Below are 18,571 nucleotides of genomic sequence, written 5' to 3'. Positions count from 1 at the left end.
TAGGGCATCCTCAGCTAATATACTGAAAAACAATCATGTTATTGTCACTCTGGTGACCACAGAAATGTAAAATGAGTTTTAATTTGTCTGTTTTTTCTATTTTAATTTTTCAATTGATTTATGTGTTATCCACTTCTGCACTGTACATATTTGATGATTCTATATACCTGTGGTAGCAACTTCAAACTGAACAAAGTCAAATTACAACACCATAAAACAAGTTTCCCACAATGGAGAAGAAATATGTCAAATAGCAGTAGTCAGTGGAATAGATAAGCAACAAGCAGTGCCCAAGCAGGTAAAGATTATTACGGTGCAAACGCAGGAAATTTTGGAGGGGGACAGGAAGTGGTTGGGAATTAGAGTTCACCATGGAACCAATGTCATAAGAAGAAATACATTTGGGAACCCTGAAAAAGGGAATTTCAGCAATTAGAGTACCTATTTAGCAGCGAGACCTCAACGTTACTTAAGGATTACCTATGTAATAGGGTGGCACAGTGGTCAGCAGTGCTGCTGCACAGCGCCAGGGACCTGGGTTTGATTCCCGGCTTTGGTCACTGTGCAGAATGCACGTTCTCCCCGTGTCTGCGTGGGTTTCCTCTGAATGCTCCAGTTTCCTCCCAAAGTCCGCAAGACGTGCTGGTTAGGTGCATTGGCCATGCTAAAGTTTTCCTCAGTGTACCTGAACAGTCGCCAGAGTGTGGCAACTAGGGGATTTTCACAGTAACTTCATTGCAGTGTTAATGTAAGCCTACTTGTGACACTAATAAATAAACTTAAAGTGATGTCACTTGGCAACCTGTGCCAGAAAATTAAGAAAAGGGAGTTAATTTTATGGCTGTAGTTATAGTATAGGAGAGAAGGGTTAAAATTCCAAGGGCATTGGGACCAATTCTGAAGCAGTTAAGGCCTGGTTAGGATACCGGGGCTTTATATGAATAAAACTGGAATGAATGTGCTCACTGAGAGAATAACAAATATTGTGGCGGCAGAGGAAAATATATATGGCAGGGGAAGAGAAAAACAAGGAAAAGAAAATCAAAGGGACAAGGTTTAGGAAAGATAAAAAGAGGAAAACAAATCAGAAAGAGGAGGGATTAAAATTAACATGATTTCCAAACATCCAGAGGCTGGTTTGACTTTCGTGTAATGTAAATAAAATTGGTAAGCCCCAGGCACGAACATGGGAGGCAATTATGTAATAGCACTGACTAATATGGCCTAAATTAGGGTGGGACAATAAGAAGGAATTTCCTGGTTACAAAATACTAAGGAGGATTAGAGTAGAAAAGGGTGGCAGTGTTAAAAGATCCTATTACAGCATGAGAAAATAGAGATGACATGGGGGTGGTGCAAAAGCTGAATCTATTTGGCTAAAGTTATCAAATAAGAAGGGGACTTTTGGAATATTAGAGACTGCCAGACAGCTGAAGGAAGATAGCAGAACGGGCAAGTAGACAAAATGCAAGACAACAGAGCCTTAATTCATATAAAGGTTGAGCAATATACGTAGCAAAGAAAGTAGAACTTTCTACAGTGTGTCCAGGACTACTTCGAGATCAGTCATTTTTACTGTGATTAATGAACCCCTGGAGGTCCGCAGAAACCTTTTTGGTTGTCAGCGATGGTGAGCCAGCCTTAAAGCAGTGAGGGCAACTGGTGCCATGATCAAGATTAAGCCTGTAAATGGAGGCCAGAGATATGCACTGCCTCCTGTGAGTTACTGCACTCTTCTGCTTCTTTAGTCTCTCTCCATACTCTGCTTACCCAAAGATCCAACTCTCTCTTTGCTCCCCTAGTGCCTACTTCATTGCTCTTCTCTCTGCAGGTTGCACTTCCCAAATGCTTTCTCCATTTCCCTGCTCTCCATGTTCCTGCCAAAGATAGACAGACTCTGGGGTTCAAAGTAGGCACCCACTGGTTGTAAAGCACTTAATGTAATGCCCTAAGGATGTGGTATGGTCTCGTAATCTAAGGAAGAATATGCTTGCCTTTGAGGTGATACAGTGAAGATTGACTCAGGGAGTCCTCAGATAGGAAAGTTGTCCTGTAATGAGAGGTTGAGTAGAATGGGACAAGATTGTAATTTGGAAGAAGAAGAGGTGATCTCATTGAACATTATAAGACTGTGAGGGGGCGTGGCAGGGTAAATACTGAGAGGCTGTTTCCTCTGGCTAGAAAGTCATGACCTTGGGACAAAGTATCTGAATAGGGACTTGATCATTTCCCACTGAGATTAAAAGGCTTTTGTACATTCAGAGGATTGTGAATCTTTGAAATTCTCTACTCCAAAGGAGTATGGAAGCTCAGTCATTGAGTATGTTCAAGACTGGAATGGATAGCTTTTTGGACTCTAGGGGGAATCAGACAGGGAAGTGGAATTGAGATCAAAGATCAGCTATGACCTTATTGAAGGGCGGAGCAGGTTTGAGCAGCTGTTATTTCTTATGTTTGTATGTTAAAATGCCACACAAATAGAAGATCTTTTCTTTCTCTTAATAAATGATAACATTCAAATACAATGCAGATGTATTGCTTGAGTGTGACGCAGTTTTCCTCCTGAAATCAATGCAGAAAGGCCTTAGCTTAACATGAAATATAAAAGCAAATCACCTCCAAGGGGAATTTTTGCCCATCTATGGTATGTTCTGATCCATCTGATGCGTTACACTTGCCCCAGTGGAACATTATCTTGCCTGCTTTGTATCTGGATTTCATGCCACCACCGCTGATGTAATATTCATCTGTCAAATTAATTTCCACTGGAGATCAAGAATGAAAGATGTTTGACGTTAGATATCCTGCCTTAAATGTATTAGATACAGTATTAAAACAGTCATCAGGATCATATATTCATACAGTGCTGATTGTCATGCATTTCAGTAATGAGGTCCTTCTAAGGAAACAAATAGCAAGAACTAAAACACATTTTAATTCTAATTGCACAGTAACAAATCAGTCCTAAATATACGGGAAAATACCTTGAAATGTAGCGGCGATATTTTTCATGGGAATAATGCATTGTATTGAAATGGAAAGTGACCGGAGTACCTGTTTTCCCATTATTGTGAATGACTGTACTTTCGCTGGATTCACCTTCCCAGCCTTCGAAGAGCAGCTTCCGAAAATTCAGGTTTACTTGAGTAAAACCATCATCAATATTGATGGGGGATTGTCTAGGACCAGAGCAACTTGGATATTTCTTCACCCATTTCTTCTCATTTAAGTAACCTGAAAAAAAGCATCAAAAATGTCAACTACGTTGGTCAACGATTTTGGCAAAATTGGTTTAAAATACTGTAGTTTAAAAGTGGTTTTAGCAAGGCTATCGAGCATTATCTTAGTTACAGCAAGATAATCCAGAATAAAAATGTGGATGGTAACAACAGCTGACTAATGTTATGAGGATGTAATGCAATCAAAGGATTCTAACTTCCAGAAATCAGATACGTATCCATTATTTAGAACCGCAACATTGTTGAACAACTACAGCCCCAGACATTATATAATCTTGAAATCAAGGTCACTTACCTCACCTGACACAAAAATTGCGAAAATTGGACTAGGCATTTGCAACCCGCCAGATCTTATTTTCCATTGATTTTATTGCTAGGCCTCTGCTGACGGATGATAGTGTCTATGGTGCCATGTATGTTGTAGGCTCCTCAGTTTGGCTTGGTGAAGTTTCAAGTATGTAAGAAGCCTATTGTTAATGAATGGAACTACTGCAATGGTGGGGATTTTTGGTAAGGCTCAAGGACAGTCAACTATATTTTTAAAAAGTCTTTCATGGGATATGGTTACCAATGACAAGCCCAGCATTTATTTCCATCCTCAACAAGGTGGTGGTGAGCCACCATCTTGAACCGTTACACTCCACTTGGTGTAGGTACACCCAATGTGCTGTTAGGGAATGTATTCCAGAATTTTGACTCAACAATTGGTCTGTTGTCTTGCAAATCTCAAACCTGGTTTCAGTATACCAGCATCAACCATTATGAGTCAGATCTTGCAAGAGCTCTGAAGACAGAGGGAGACAGATAGTTATGCTGGAATCTATTATAGAACAGAAACACAACATCAGTCACAACCTAAAGTAACTTGTGGTTGGAATTGCTTGCTTTTTCCTGGGAAGACAAACGAAACACAAAGATATGCCAGAACACCGAGTTGGGTCAGGCATGCAATAATACACACAACCTTTGGCAAAGCACATCGGAACCAAAGGTTACGAATAAACTTATATATAAATGAAAGAGGTTACTGCCATGGGTTCAACTGCATGTAATTCAGTTGCCATATTAAAAGCTAGAACATCTCAGCACAATAGATTGTTTGTACATTATCCGAGAATAAGAATCAGTTGGTTAACTTTATTTGAGTGTCTGTGCCCTGACTGAAATGACCCCCACTTTGTCTTTCGAACTGGTAGAGCTGAAGGTGCTTTGGCTTGGTATAGCAATTAGCTGCAGTACAAACCACTGCCCCATGAATGAGTATTGCTTTTTACATAAATTGTCATTCATTCAGGCATGGGGAATTCAAATAACAAAGGGGCACCTTTCAGAATCTTGATTGGAAGATACAGGATACGCTTTTCCATTAATCAGATTCTGGCACATCAAAGCTAAAATGTTGAATGACCTACAACTTTCACCTCTTTGGTTCTGAGTTCAAGTCTAACCTGAATGATACAAAGAGTGGTTTCAGTTTGGATCTCTCTTCCACAAATGTCAAACTGATGTTAGATCAATCATCGATTTTAATTGATAGATGGTTGTTAACCAAAGATTTAAAGGATGGGGTAAAGATGGGTAAGCAAAGTTAGGTCACAGATCAGCCATGATCTCCTGAATGGCAGCAGTGCAAGTTTGATGAGCTAAATTACCCACTCCTGTCCAATGCTCCTACGAATGCCTCCTCTCTCTCTGCTATGTGACATGTGTTTGATAGGCACAGCCCCGCATTATGAGGCCCAACCATCTTCAGCAGCTTCATCAAGCTTCAGCAGCTTCTATCGTAAGATCAGAGGTGGGGATGTTTGCCGATCTTTATACAATACTCAGTGCTATTCACAACTTCAGATACTAAAGCAGTCCATGCCTAAGACCTGGACAACACACAGTTTGACTGATAAATAGCAAGTAACATTTATGCCACACAAGTGCCAGCCAATTACCATCTCCATCAAGAGACAATCTAAGCATCTCCCCTTGCCACTCAATGGCACTACCATTGCTGAATCCCTCACTATCATCATCCTAGTGGTTACCATTGATCAGAAACTGAACTCAACCAACCCATATAAATACTGTGACTTGAATAACAGGTCAGAGGCTGGTAATTCTGCAGAGAATAACTCACCTCCTGATTGTATCCACCTCATACAAGATACAAGTCAGGAGTATGATTGAATCCCCTCCACTTATCTGGCTGAGTGCAGTTCCAACAACACTCAAAGGTCAACACTATCAAAGACAAAGTGGCCTTCCACCCCATTTGCACCGCTTCCACCATCTCCAACAGCCACTCCCTTCCCCACTGACACACAATGGCAGCAGTGTGCACCAGCTATAAGATGCACTGCAGGAACTCAAAGTTTTTCGACAGCATCTTCCAACCAGAAATCTCTACCACCTAGAAGGAAAGGCCAGCGGATGCATGGGAACACCACTATCTAAAAATTCCCCTCCAAGCTACACACCATCCTGACTTGGAACTAAATCACCCTGTACATTTAGTGTTGTTGGGTCAAATCCTGAAACTCGCTGCCTAACAATTGGTATACAAACCCCATAAAAACTGCAGTGGCTCAAGGAGGCAACTCACCATCATATTCACAAGGACAATTAGGAAATGGCAATAAATGCTAGTGTAGCCAGCAATGCTCACATCCCTTGAAAGAATGAAAAAACTAGTTGTGTTTTGCATTATAAAAAAGTGACAGTTTTAAGTTTCACATCAGAGAAACTATCTGACATGGATAATATCCAACTGGTGGAGATGGGTGCTGTTACAAAGTTGGGGATGAGGAACGCCACTCGTACTGAATGGTAAGCCAGATACAGACATGATGTTTGCAGCACCTCAAATTCAAGAATTATAATGCAAACTGAATAAGGACTTCTATATGGTGTTTGTTGACTTGACCAATGTTTTTGACACAGGAAGCTGGGAAGGCCTGTGGAAGCTTATGTACGAATATGGCTGCCCTGAAAAATGATTAGTGAAATTTTGATGCCATTGCAAATTTAGATATCATCAGGTGCCTTTCCTGTTAACAATGTGAAATAACTCCTCAGAGGCCAGTGTCCCTTCACCAGGTTCCCTTTACTTACAAGTTCTATTCCACCCCTAAGAGTTCATCAGGTACGAAATCAGAATCCGGAGTGCTGGAAGCCCTGAGACTCCTCAATATATTTACAGGTGCGACTCCCTGATTAGGCAGGCTATTAGTACCTCAATCAGGGAGCTCATACTCCAAGAGGCCAACTCATGGACCTCATTGAGGTCATTACACAATGGTACAAAGGCTGTGAATTGATTCCGGTTCTGTTTGTCATATACTTCTTAGCTATACTCCAGGACACACTCCAAGATCTTGAGACAGGAATGCACATTCAATTCAAGACATATGGCTATCTACTCAGCTTGTAAAGGCTTAAAACTGTACAAAGGTGAGGCGCGTCTGATCAATAGACAAGGCTGATGTTGCCAGGAACAGAAGGCTTCTTTTCGCTAAAAAGGAACGATGTGGAACAGACAATAAACAGAACAATACTGGGCATGAGGATCTCCCGACTGAGGCCGGAGGGGGAGGGCTGCAGCCTTTATACCCTGAGGGCGGAGCCTCCAGTTAAAGGTGCAGCCGAATTAAAGGTGTCAGGGAGTGTCTCATATACGAACAGTAGTGGCAACAATATATACAGCTCAACCGTGCCGAAGGCACGACAGTGGTTTACCACAAAAGGTTACTGAACAGCTACTGAGTGAACTCATATTCACAGATGACTTAGCACATACTCCAAAGGATACAGCTGCTTGTTGATCACTTTGCCCTAGCCTCAGAAAACTTTGACTTGCTAATAAGTCTACTGAAGACAGAGATCCTGCATCAACCCTCTCCTGGCCACAAGACACCAAAACCATTACCAAAAACACATCCATCTGTTCAGTACAGAGGTTCTGCTCTCTTGGGAGTATTCTCTTTGCCAGCACTATTCTTGATGATTAAGTCAACCATTGCCTGACAAAGGCAAGCTCATATTGAACAGGCTCACTCACAGACTCTGGAGAGCACATGGAAAGGCAGTGGTACTTACGTCACTTCTTTATGGCTGTGGGATTTGGACAACCTACCAGCATCACATAAAGCAACTAGAAACATTCCATCTTCATTGTCTGAGATCTATTTGCAACACCAGGTGGCAAGACCAAATCCTCAACACAGACATCCTTGCAAAGTGCTGCATATCTGGCATTGAGAGTATGCTCAGCCTCACTGGGCCAATCATGTGGCTTTCATAGAAAATTCTCACATACCAAAGGCATTGCACTGAATAGTTTAGGAAAAACACCAAATTAGATCTGGAAATATTGAATTTTGAATAAAACCTGTGAGTTTTTTTAAACAGACATACAAATCAAAGGCAGTCACTGGCTGAATTGCTGTTGGTGATGCTCTTCAAGACAATGGAACCACTCTGTTTCCAGACAAAGATACTTCTAAAGTATACTGAAACAAATTGCCATCTCCAATGGAGATAATAGACGATGAGTATTGTCTCATCAAGAGATATCCTGTATGTAATGTCCAGACGGATTGTGAATTTTAATCCCAGGAACTAATGTAGACTGAGAGAAAAGCCAGGTGAAAAGCTGCCCCAGGACCCGGGCCTTAAAATTTGGGGGCAGCCCAGCCAGACAGCAACAAATTAAGGATCTCACCCGGGTTAACAAACTTGAGAAACTTTATCTGGGGACCAGTTGTGACATTATTCTTCAGCCAGCGGAGCCTGGGAACCAAAACCACAGGATGTCCCAAACTTAGTTTTAAAGACATCTGAAAGCCAACCTTTGAACTCGCAAGTTGGATCTTAAAGTATCAGAAAAAGCAACCTTGGACAGACCAAAGTGGAGAAGTCGCTGTCATCAAGCAAATTCAACATTTGAGGAGAGCAGAGTCAAATGCCTCCAAGACAAGTGAGCACAGCACAAAGCCAATGTCTCCATTCATTCCTTCAACACTGATTTTGCATACAGGATTTGCAATTGGTTATGTAAATCGAGACTTGGTGTTGGGTCCATTCATTTGTTTGAAGAGAGGAGGGGACAGCACTAGTATGAGTTGTAAAATAGTTTTCTTTTATTGAACAGAACTTAAAAAATTAACATAACAGAAGCAAAGAGAAGCAAAATTGGAGACTGGCTTCTCAGCCAGGCCCTTGAACTATACTGAACTGAACATAACTTGAACACATTGAACTAAAGTCCAAGCTATAATTCAACCCTTATCTCGTTATTGGAAGTGTTTTACGCAGGCTGTCTCCGTCTAGAAAAAACAATCCTTGCAACTGCTGTTATGCTGTTGTTTGCCTGCATTGTGTACCCTTCAGGAATGCAGTCAATTTTTAGTTAACTCATCACGCTTTTTGATTCTACATGTAGTCAAGCTAGCTACAATTATTAAGCTTAGCAGAGTTAGTTAACCCCGACAGTCTAGCATTTAACTGTAATTGTGCACAAGCAGAAATATTTTAAAATTAAGTCTTTGCATAGACTGAAGCCAACAGGGCTATGCATACACAGGATCCCTCACTTGGCCTAATGTCACACATAAGATGACATCAACCTAGACTGTAAACCAGTCTTTTATTTTATGGTGAATATTCATCCATCGAAGTGACAGGGAATCATTATTCTACATTGAAACCTTCTATATCTGATCTGAGTATTCCATCTTAATGAGCACAAATATAATAATCAAAAAGAAAAAGTGACAGATTTAGTTCAATTCCCAATAGGTTTGATATTTCTGTGTGATCAAAGAAATTACAGAATCCACATTCAACAAATGAAATGAGGACTGGAGAAAAACACTCTCCTCACAGCAAAATTTTAAAACTTCTCTGTTAATAAAAGTTAGTAAAAAGTCTCACAACACCAGGTTAAAGTCCAACAGGTTTATTTGGTAGCAAAAGCCACTAGCTTTCGGAGCACTGCCCCTTCATCAGGTAAGTGGGAGTTCTGTTCACAAACAGGGCATATAAAGACACAAACTCAATTTACAAAATAATGGTTGGAATGCGAGTCTTTGCAGGTAATCAAGTCTTAAAGGTACAGACAATGTGAGTGGAGAGAGCATTAAGCACAGGTTAAAGAGATGTGTATTGTCTCCAGACAGGACAGTTAGTGAGATTTTGCAAGCCCAGGCAAGTTATGGGGGTCACAGATAGTGTGACATGAACCCAAGATCCCAGTTGAGGCCGTCCTCATGTGTGCGGAACTTGGCTATCAGTCTCTGCTCAGCGACTCTGCATTGTCGTGTGTCGTGAAGGCCGCCTTGGAGAATGCTTACCCGAGGCTGAATGCCCGTGACTGCTGAAGTGTTCCCCAATAGGAAGAGAACATTCCCTGTCTGGTGATTGTCGAGCGGTGTTCATTCATCCGTTGTCGTTCATTCATCTGTTGATTCATCCGTTGTCATGGGCATTTGGCCTCTGATCTTCAGGTAAGCATTCTCCAAGGTGGCCTTCACGACACACGACAATGCAGAGTCACTGAGCAGAAACTGATAGCCAAGTTCCGCACACATGAGGACGGCCTCAACCGGGATCTTGGGTTCATGTCACACTATCCGTAATCCCCATGACCTGCCTGGACTTGCAAAATTTCACTAACTGTCCTGTCTGGAGACAATACGTATCTCTTTAACCTGTGCTTAACGCTCTCTCCACTCACATTGTCTGTACCTTTAAGACTTGATTACCTGTAAAGACTTGCATTCCAAACATCATTTTGTAAATTGAGTTTGTGTCTTTATATGCCCTGTTTGTGAACAGAACTCCCACTTACCTGACGAAGGGGCAGCGCTACGAAAGCTTGTGGCTTTTACTACCAAATAAACCTGTTGGACTTTAACCTGGTGTTGTGAGACTTTTTACTGTATTTACCCCAGTCCAACGCCGGCATTTCCACATAATAAAAGTTAGGCAGTGTATTTTGGTCAAGAGGCATGCTTAATGTATTACTGTCTCAACTGTTTGAAAGCAACAACATGTTTGATACACCATTCATGCCCATGTGGCAACATCATGTAAATTCTCCTCCCATACCATATCAGACGACAATGCTTCTGTACCCTATCTTTTTCTTAGATTACTGATTGTTGGAGATGATGCGCGACAATCAAGCACGAGGTACAAGGCTTCAGCGATTGAAGGCTTTTATTGACAAACAATGGAACTATCTAAACACGAGTACACCATTCCAGACTGGAGGGGTCCCGCCTGAGCAGAGGGTCTTATACCTCTCCCCGGAGGCGGGGCCCGACCGGGATGTGCCATAACAGCATCCACCACAGGTATATTAATCCCACAGTGTAAACACCCTAACCCAACAGCAGCATTGGAATAACCCCACAGTGGTAACCAACGATGGTTCACCACATTCACCCCTCCTTTGAAAACAAAGGCCGGCGGGGTGCGAAAAACAGATTACATATATACAAAAAAACTACAAGTCCAGACGGTCTGGAGGACCGCACCGTCGCTGTGATCTCCTCAACACCGGTTGTGACACCGGAGCAGGTGCTTGCGGTGGCGTTCTCTCCAAAACAGCGTCCGGCTGTCCCCTCGAGGACTCACGGGCCGGTTGACCCTGGTGAAGCGGTGGTGCAGGGGATCCCGGTACCTTCTGTGGTGGCGCCGATCTCCGAGTCTCAGGCAAGCTGTACATGGGAGTATAACTGTTATGCACTGGTCCCGGTGCTGACCGCGCCACGTCCGGGGAAGAAATAAGTGATAGGGGATTCGTGACAGGGGGTATGGGAGCGACAGGAGTTGCTACGTCCCCTGCGGGCGCCAGGTCTCGAATCGAGACTGTGTCCTCTCGCCCGTCAGGATATGCCACATAGGCATACTGAGGGTTGGCGTGGAGGAGTTGGACCGGTTCGACCAAGGGGTCGGACTTGCGGGCCCTTATATGTCGCCGCAGAAGGACGGGTCCTGGGTACGTCAACCAGGCTGGTAAAGATATCCCTGAGGACGACTTCCGAGGGAATGAGAACATCCTCTCGTGGGGAGTAGCATTGGGTGCCGTACACAGGAGGGAGCGAATGGAATGAAGCGCATTTGGAAGGACCTCCTGCCAACGGGAGACTGGAAGGCCCCTGGACTTCAGCGCCAATAGGACAGCCTTCCAGACTGTAGCATTCTCTCTCTCCACCTGTCCGTTGCCCCTAGGGTTGTAACTCGTGGTTCTACTAGAGGCAATCCCGTATGAGAGCAGGAATTGCCTCAAGTCGTTACTCATGAACGACGAGCCCCTGTCGCTATGTATGTAGCAGGGGTACCCGAACAGGGTAAAAAGATCACGGAATGCCTTGATCACCGTGGCAGTCGACGTGTCCGCACAGGGGACAACAAACGGGAACCGGGAGTATTCATCTATGATATTGAGAAAATACACATTCCGGTACGTTGAGGGAAGGGGGCCCTTAAAATCCACACTCAGCCTCTCGAAGGGGCGAGTGGCCTTGACCAATTGTGCCCGGTCAGGTCGGTAAAAGTGCGGTTTGCATTCCGCGCAAATCCGACAGCTTCTCGTTACTGACCTGACATCCTCCACCGAGTAGGGCAGGTTGTGGGCTTTTACGAAGTGGTAGAGCCGAGTGACCCCAGGATGGCACAGGTCATTATGGAGGGCGTTCAAGCGGTCCTCTTGCATGGTAGCGCATGTTCCGCGCGAGAGGGCATCCGAGGGCTCATTGAGTTTCCCTGGACGATACATAATATCGTAATTATAGGTGGAGAGCTCAATTCTCCACCGCAAGATCTTGTCATTCTTGATCTTGCCCCTCTGCGTATTACTGAACATAAACGCCACGGATCGCTGATCCGTGATCAGGGTGAACCGCTTCCCCGCCAGGTAATGGCGCCAGTGTCTGATGGCCTCCACAATAGCCTGGGCCTCCTTCTCCACCGCTGAGTGCCGAATCTCAGGACCTTGAAGGGTGCGGGAAAAAAACGCGACGGGCCTGCCTGCCTGGTTTAGTGTGGCGGCCAGGGCGAAATCCGATGCATCACTTTCCACCTGAAAAGGGATGGATTCATCCACCGCGTACATCGTGGCTTTCGCAATGTCGCTTTTCAAAGCCTTGAAGGCCAATTGGGCCTCCGGCGTGAGTGGGAAAGTCGTGGACTTGATGAGCGGACGGGCTTTGTCCGCGTAGTTGGGGACCCACTGCGCATAATAAGAGAAGAAGCCGAGGCATCTCCTCAGTGCTTTTGCGCTAGCGGGCAAGGGAAGTTCAGTAAGGGGGCGCATACGGTCTGGATCAGGGCCAATGACCCCGTTTTCCACCACGTATCCCAGGGTGGCTAACCTGCGCGTACGGAATACACACTTCTCCCTGTTATAGGTCAGATTCAGGCGAGACGCAGTGCGCAAAAAGTTCTGGAGGTTTGTGTCATGGTCCTGCTGGTCATGGCCGCAGATGGTGACATTATCCAGGTACGGGAAGGTAGCCCGCAGCCCGTTCTGGTCCACCATTCGGTCCATAGCACGCTGGAAGACCGAGACCCCATTGGTGACACCAAATGGAACCCTAAGGAACTGATACAGACGACCATCCGCCTCAAAAGCCGTGTATTGTCGGTCCTCTGGGCGGATGGGGAGTTGGTGGTAGGCGGACTTAAGGTCTATGGTGGAGAACACCCGGTACTGCGCAATCTGATTGACCATATCAGATATGCGCGGGAGAGGATACGCATCCAGCTGCGTATAACGATTAATGGTCTGACTGTAGTCGATGACCATCCGGGGTTTGTTCCCGCTTTTAACCACCACGACCTGTGCTCTCCACGGACTAGCACTGGGCTGTATGATCCCTTCTTTGAGGAGCCGCTGAACCTCAGATCTGATGAAGATCCGGTCTTCAGCGCTGTAACGCCTACTTTTAGTAGCGATGGGCTTGCAGCCTGGTACCAGATTCTTAAATAAAGAGGGTGTGGTGATCTTTAGTGTGGAAAGATTGCATGCGGGGCGCTTTGGACCATTTGGAGGCTGCGGCTGATTCCCTACTGCCAGCGAAGGGAGTGGCCCACCGTACTGTCGGATCACACTCTTCATGTGGACCATAAAGTTTAGTCCGAGGAGAATTGGCGCGCAAAGATGCGGCAACACAAGGAGCCTGTATCGCTCGTAAATTGTGCCCTGCACCTCCAGAGTTACCACACAACGTCCTTGGATCGGTACAGACCGGGACCGTGATGCCATAGAAATTGTCTGTTTGGCAGGTAGAACCCGGAGTCCACACCTCTTTGCAGTGTCAGGGTGAATAAAACTCTCGGTGCTCCCACTGTCAAACAGACAATACACAGTACGACCATTTACCTTGATGTTCATCATTGAACAGTCAAGCCTGTGATGCTTTGTCTGGTCCAGAGTGATCGACGCCACCGTTGGCCCTTGGACGTCACTGCAAGCAGCCGAGGTTGATGCTGAGGACCCCTGCTGGTCGCTCCTGGTCGTCGTCGACCAAGATGGCCGCCCCCATGAATCGCACGTGGGTGAGGGCGCCAAGCGTAGCGACTCCTGGTGGTCATCCTCCTCCTCCGCCAGCCACAATGGCGTCGTCCTGGGTTCGCACGTGGTCGGACCTCGTGGGTACTGCGATGCCGATGGAGATAGTCTCCGTTCTGGAGGGTCACAGGCTGCACTGCCGTTCTTGGGCTTCGATCTGCAGACTTTCGCGTAGTGCCCCTTTTTACCGCACTGACTGCAGATCACCGTTTTAGCTGGACTCTGTTGCCGTGGATGCTTGGCTCCTCCGCATAAATAGCACCGCGGGCCGCCTGGAGCTGCCGCCGTCGTCGGGTCGATATGGGAGCGCGAGCCCGTGGGGTGAGGAGAGATTTGTGCCTGCTCCTGCCACGTTGTCTCCACGTGGTCTTCTGGGTACAGAGCCAAGCTTTTCGACGCAGCCTCCAGCATCTCAGCCATCTCCATCACTTGGGTCAGGTTGAGATTCCCTTTCTCCAACAGCTTGAGCCGGATGTACGAAGACCCTACCCCTGCCACACACACATCTCGGGCGAGGTCGTACATGTACTGCTCAGCCGATACAGCTTTGCAGTCGCAGCCCCTGGCAAGCTGCAAGAGCTCATTGGCGTAGTCCTCCATGGTTTCGCCCGACTGCCGACGTCGTGTAGCGAGGAGGTAACGAGCGTGAATCTCGTTGGGTGGTCTCGTGTATCGCTTTTTCAAGAGCTCGATGGCCCTCGGGTAAGTGATGGCCGCACGAATCGCGAGGTAGACCGTGTCGCTTACCCTCGCATGGAGGACCTGGAGTCTGTCGTTGTCCGTAGTAACTGCTGCAGAGGCTGCCAGGTAGTCCTCGAAACACTTCAGCCAGTGGTCGAAGGTGTTAGAGGCGCCGACCGCACGTGGGTCCAGCGTCAGACGCTCTGGTTTCAGCATTTGCTCCATACTCTCTTTACTGTCGAGAGTTTCGTGTTTGTCAATAAAATTGATGCGCGACAATCAAGCACGAGGTACAAGGCTTCAGCGATTGAAGGCTTTTATTGACAAACAATGGAACTATCTAAACACGAGTACACCATTCCAGACTGGAGGGGTCCCGCCTGAGCAGAGGGTCTTATACCTCTCCCCGGAGGCGGGGCCCGACCGGGATGTGCCATAACAGCATCCACCACAGGTATATTAATCCCACAGTGTAAACACCCTAACCCAACAGCAGCATTGGAATAACCCCACAGTGGTAACCAACGATGGTTCACCACAGGAGACTAAAGAATAAAAATAGGAAATTATGGATTTGTAACGGCACATCCATAAGGATGGTTAAAGGGAAGATGTCAAATGCTGCAAATCTGAAATAAAGAAGAAAAATTACTCGCATTGGATGTGTAGCTCAATCAGCCTCTGAACAAGAGAGATGAGCTATCAAGTCAGTTGTAAACTTTTAACCAGGTTTCAGAGTTCCCATTTTATTCCATGAGTTCCAGGCTGTATTGTCTCCAGTATATATTACGGCGAAAAAAATTGAGTTCAAGATTTTAATTGAAACAGCAGTGATATGCTTAAACTGCAAGTCATGGCTGCTGTTTTGTTTAGGTTTGCCATTTGGGCATTAGCGCCTGTAGGTAAATCAAATTCTCAAATTCTACCCAGAGTTACCAAGTGACATTGTAGCTAGCACATCGCCAATGTCCCTGGGGCTGTGAGTTGCCTGTAATTATAGTCAGTTGCAGCTGCTATTAACCCCGGTCTCGGAAATGACAAACAGAGGCATGCTTAATGTATCACTGTCTCAACTCTTTGAAAGCAACAACATGTTTGATACATCATTCAGGCTGTGTGCAGAAAAACAACCAGAACAAACCTGTCCAGCAACCAAGCAAATGATAAGGGAAGGCTAATAGTTCATGTTTGTTCTACCGAGCAAGTTAGAATTGATTTAAAAAGAAACCTGTTTACCCGAAAGCATTCAGGTTTATTCAAAGAAACTTGCTTAGCAAGAAACATATTCTGCTTCTAATATCTGTGAAGTTGACTGGAATAAATAAGTCTCAGTCAACCTTCATCACTTTCATTCACTTGTTTAAACCAAATAGTTTCATCCACACAACAGTCTGTGGAGCTGAGAGTGTCCATATTATAGGTCTCCAAGACACATAGCTTTTGCCAAGGAGCTCCATGAGAATCCTGGAACTCTTATTATTTTGATCCCAGAAAATTTCTTTAAAAAATGAACATTACATAATAAATTTGTTTTCGATGTTTTAGTTGGGTTACATGGTTTGGTGTTATGGAGAGATTAGCATGTCACAGGTATGAGTAAATTTCTGCTGTATACCCCAGGGCAGATTACACCCAGTCACTGCATGTAGAAAATTTGTTGGAGTTCAGAGGATCTGAGGATCTGCAAGAGGTATGCTTCTAGTAGCATGCACAAGAGCTTTGAGAAAAAGCCTGAATCATAAAAATGGCATTATGAATATTGTAACATTACCAATATTGTAGCATATAAATTATATTATTGAAATCACTTGTTTAAATTACTAGCGCACTAGATAGTGATACTAGAATCATGGAACAGCAAAGGAGGAGGCCATTCGGTCTTTCATGTCAATGCTGGCTCTCAAAGAGCTCATCAGTTAGTCTCATTCCCTAGCCCTTTCCCTGGAGCCCTGCAAATGCTCTCTCTTCAGGTGCTTATCTTATTCCATTTTGAAAGCCAAGATTGAATCAGCCTCCACCACACTAGTTGTACTGATACCCCCCCGAATAAAAGTCCTTCTCGCACTCCTACTATGGGTAATCCTTGCAGCAGCATTTTGCATATGAGGAATTAACAGCAGCATACTATTACACAATACCACCCTGTGTTACAACCTGTGTCCATTTCCATGCAAAACAATGATGATGGTTTGCTGTCCATTGTGTATTTTATAAATCGGAACAGTTTGGAGGAAGATTGACTGAATGGAAGAAATTGCCTTCTCAGTTAACAAAACAGAGGTCCTAATTTTATTTTAGTCCTACCGCACTCATAAGGAAGGAGAGAAAATTAAATGAAGTTTCAAGTGTATGTGGTGCAATTGTCTTGCATATCACTGAGAAAAATACCAAAGGGACCCTTTTATCCTGATACATTGAATTTATCAGTTGTAATCCAATCTAACAAATAAATCTGCTTGACACATTGTGTACTTCCAGTTACAACATCAAAATATGGATAAAACAGGAACAAAATACTTCCCACACAGCATTTTATATTTTCACGACAGCTCAAATCAGTAATAGAACCATTCTATCACCTTGCCTTTGAGATGCTGTGGTTCTGCGCAGCAATATAAGTGCCACATTACAAGCCTGTAAAATGCACACTTGGTAGAGTTGAGCAAGTAATCAAGCAAAGCGGAGCCTGCACCCACATCCTAGGGGATAATTACATTAATTTTACATGCCATTTTATTTCAAATCAAACACATAATAACATACAAAGCTATTTATCTGTCGAATTAAAACAGCGCTGCGTCATCCATGATGTTCAAAAGGTTTAAAAAAAAAGAAATTGCGGTAATGATGGAATACTGCTCCATGAGGCCAAATATTTTAGCTTCAATCTCCTGAAGAACAGTCATACGGACTTGTGGTGGTTGTTTCGCTAAGGGCAACACAGCAGAGTAAAGGGACAGTCATCGTAGGACTTGAAGCATTAACTCTGTTTCTTTCTTCACAGATGCTGTCAGACCTGCTGAGTTCTTGCAACATTTTCTGTTTTTGTTTCAAATTTCCAGCATACACAGTATTTTGTTTTTGTTATTACTAGGTTTGTTCAGGCTTAGTTTTAAATTATTTACATGGTTATAATTTAGATTAAGGTATCAAGATCCTGGAGTTACCATTGACCAGAAATTGAACTGAACTAGCCATATAAATGCTGTGGCAACAAGAGCATGTCAGAGGCTGGGAAATCTGTGGTGAGTAACTTACCTCTGTTCACCATCTACAAGGCACAGGTCATAAATGTGATGGAATATTGTTCACTTGCTTGGATGAGTGCAGTTCCAACAACACTAAAGATCCTCATCACCATCCAGGACAAAGCAGCCTGCTTGATTGGACCCCACCTAACATCTTAAACAATGTACAGTGCCTGCAAAATGTGCCATCTACAAGGCTGCACTGCAGGGAGTCACAAAGCTTCCTTAGATAGCACTTTCCAAGCTCACAACCTCTACTACCTAGAAGGACAAGGGCAGGAGATGCATGGGAACACCATCACCTGCAAGTCACACACCAACCCGCCTTGGAACTGTATCACTGCTCCTTCACTGTTGCTGGGCAAAAATTCTGGAACTCTCTTCCTAACATCACTGTGGGTGTACCTACACCACAGGGTCTGCAGTGGTTCAAGAAGACAGCACACCACGCTCTTCTTAAGGGCACCTAGGGATGGACAATAAATGCTGGCCTCGCCAGTAACTCACATCCTGTGAAAGAATTTTTTAAAAAACAGAGCAACCATTATCATCAGTTCAATGAGCACAATTTATAGTCATTTTATAATAAGATGTAAAGGACACACCAAGCTTTCCTACAGTTGACAATCTCACTTGACTTTCACAAAATGAATCCTCTACATCCTTTCCTATGGTTCAACACAGATACTTCCTACAGTCTCCTTCTCACCACCTGCTCACACTGCTTTGCTGCTTGTATGTCTTTTTAAAAAGTCTGACCCAAGTGTCAGGTTTTAGTCAAAAATGGCTGCCTCCAATTCAAAGACAGAGTACACAGTATTGAGTAAGCAGAGTAC

The 18,571-nt window shown here is 44.5% G+C and overlaps 1 protein-coding gene across 1 annotated transcript in view; it reads right to left on the bottom strand.

Annotated features, from left to right (window-relative positions):
- Nucleotides 1-18,571, bottom strand: part of LOC144499116 (receptor-type tyrosine-protein phosphatase zeta-like) — a 256,241-nt gene that overhangs the window by 109,756 nt on the left and 127,914 nt on the right. Inside the window, exons 3-4 of the mRNA XM_078221193.1 lie at nucleotides 3,055-3,234; nucleotides 2,617-2,765 (exon numbers count right to left, since the gene is read on the bottom strand). Coding sequence (XP_078077319.1) covers nucleotides 2,617-2,765; nucleotides 3,055-3,234 — 329 coding nt within the window. The remainder of the gene's footprint in view (nucleotides 1-2,616; nucleotides 2,766-3,054; nucleotides 3,235-18,571) is intronic.

The sequence above is a fragment of the Mustelus asterias genome, chromosome 9 (genome assembly GCF_964213995.1).
Source record: "Mustelus asterias chromosome 9, sMusAst1.hap1.1, whole genome shotgun sequence".
NCBI classification, from domain to species: domain Eukaryota; kingdom Metazoa; phylum Chordata; class Chondrichthyes; order Carcharhiniformes; family Triakidae; genus Mustelus; species Mustelus asterias.
Note: the sequence above shows the minus strand (reverse complement) of the source record. Positions and strands in the feature narration are given on the sequence as shown.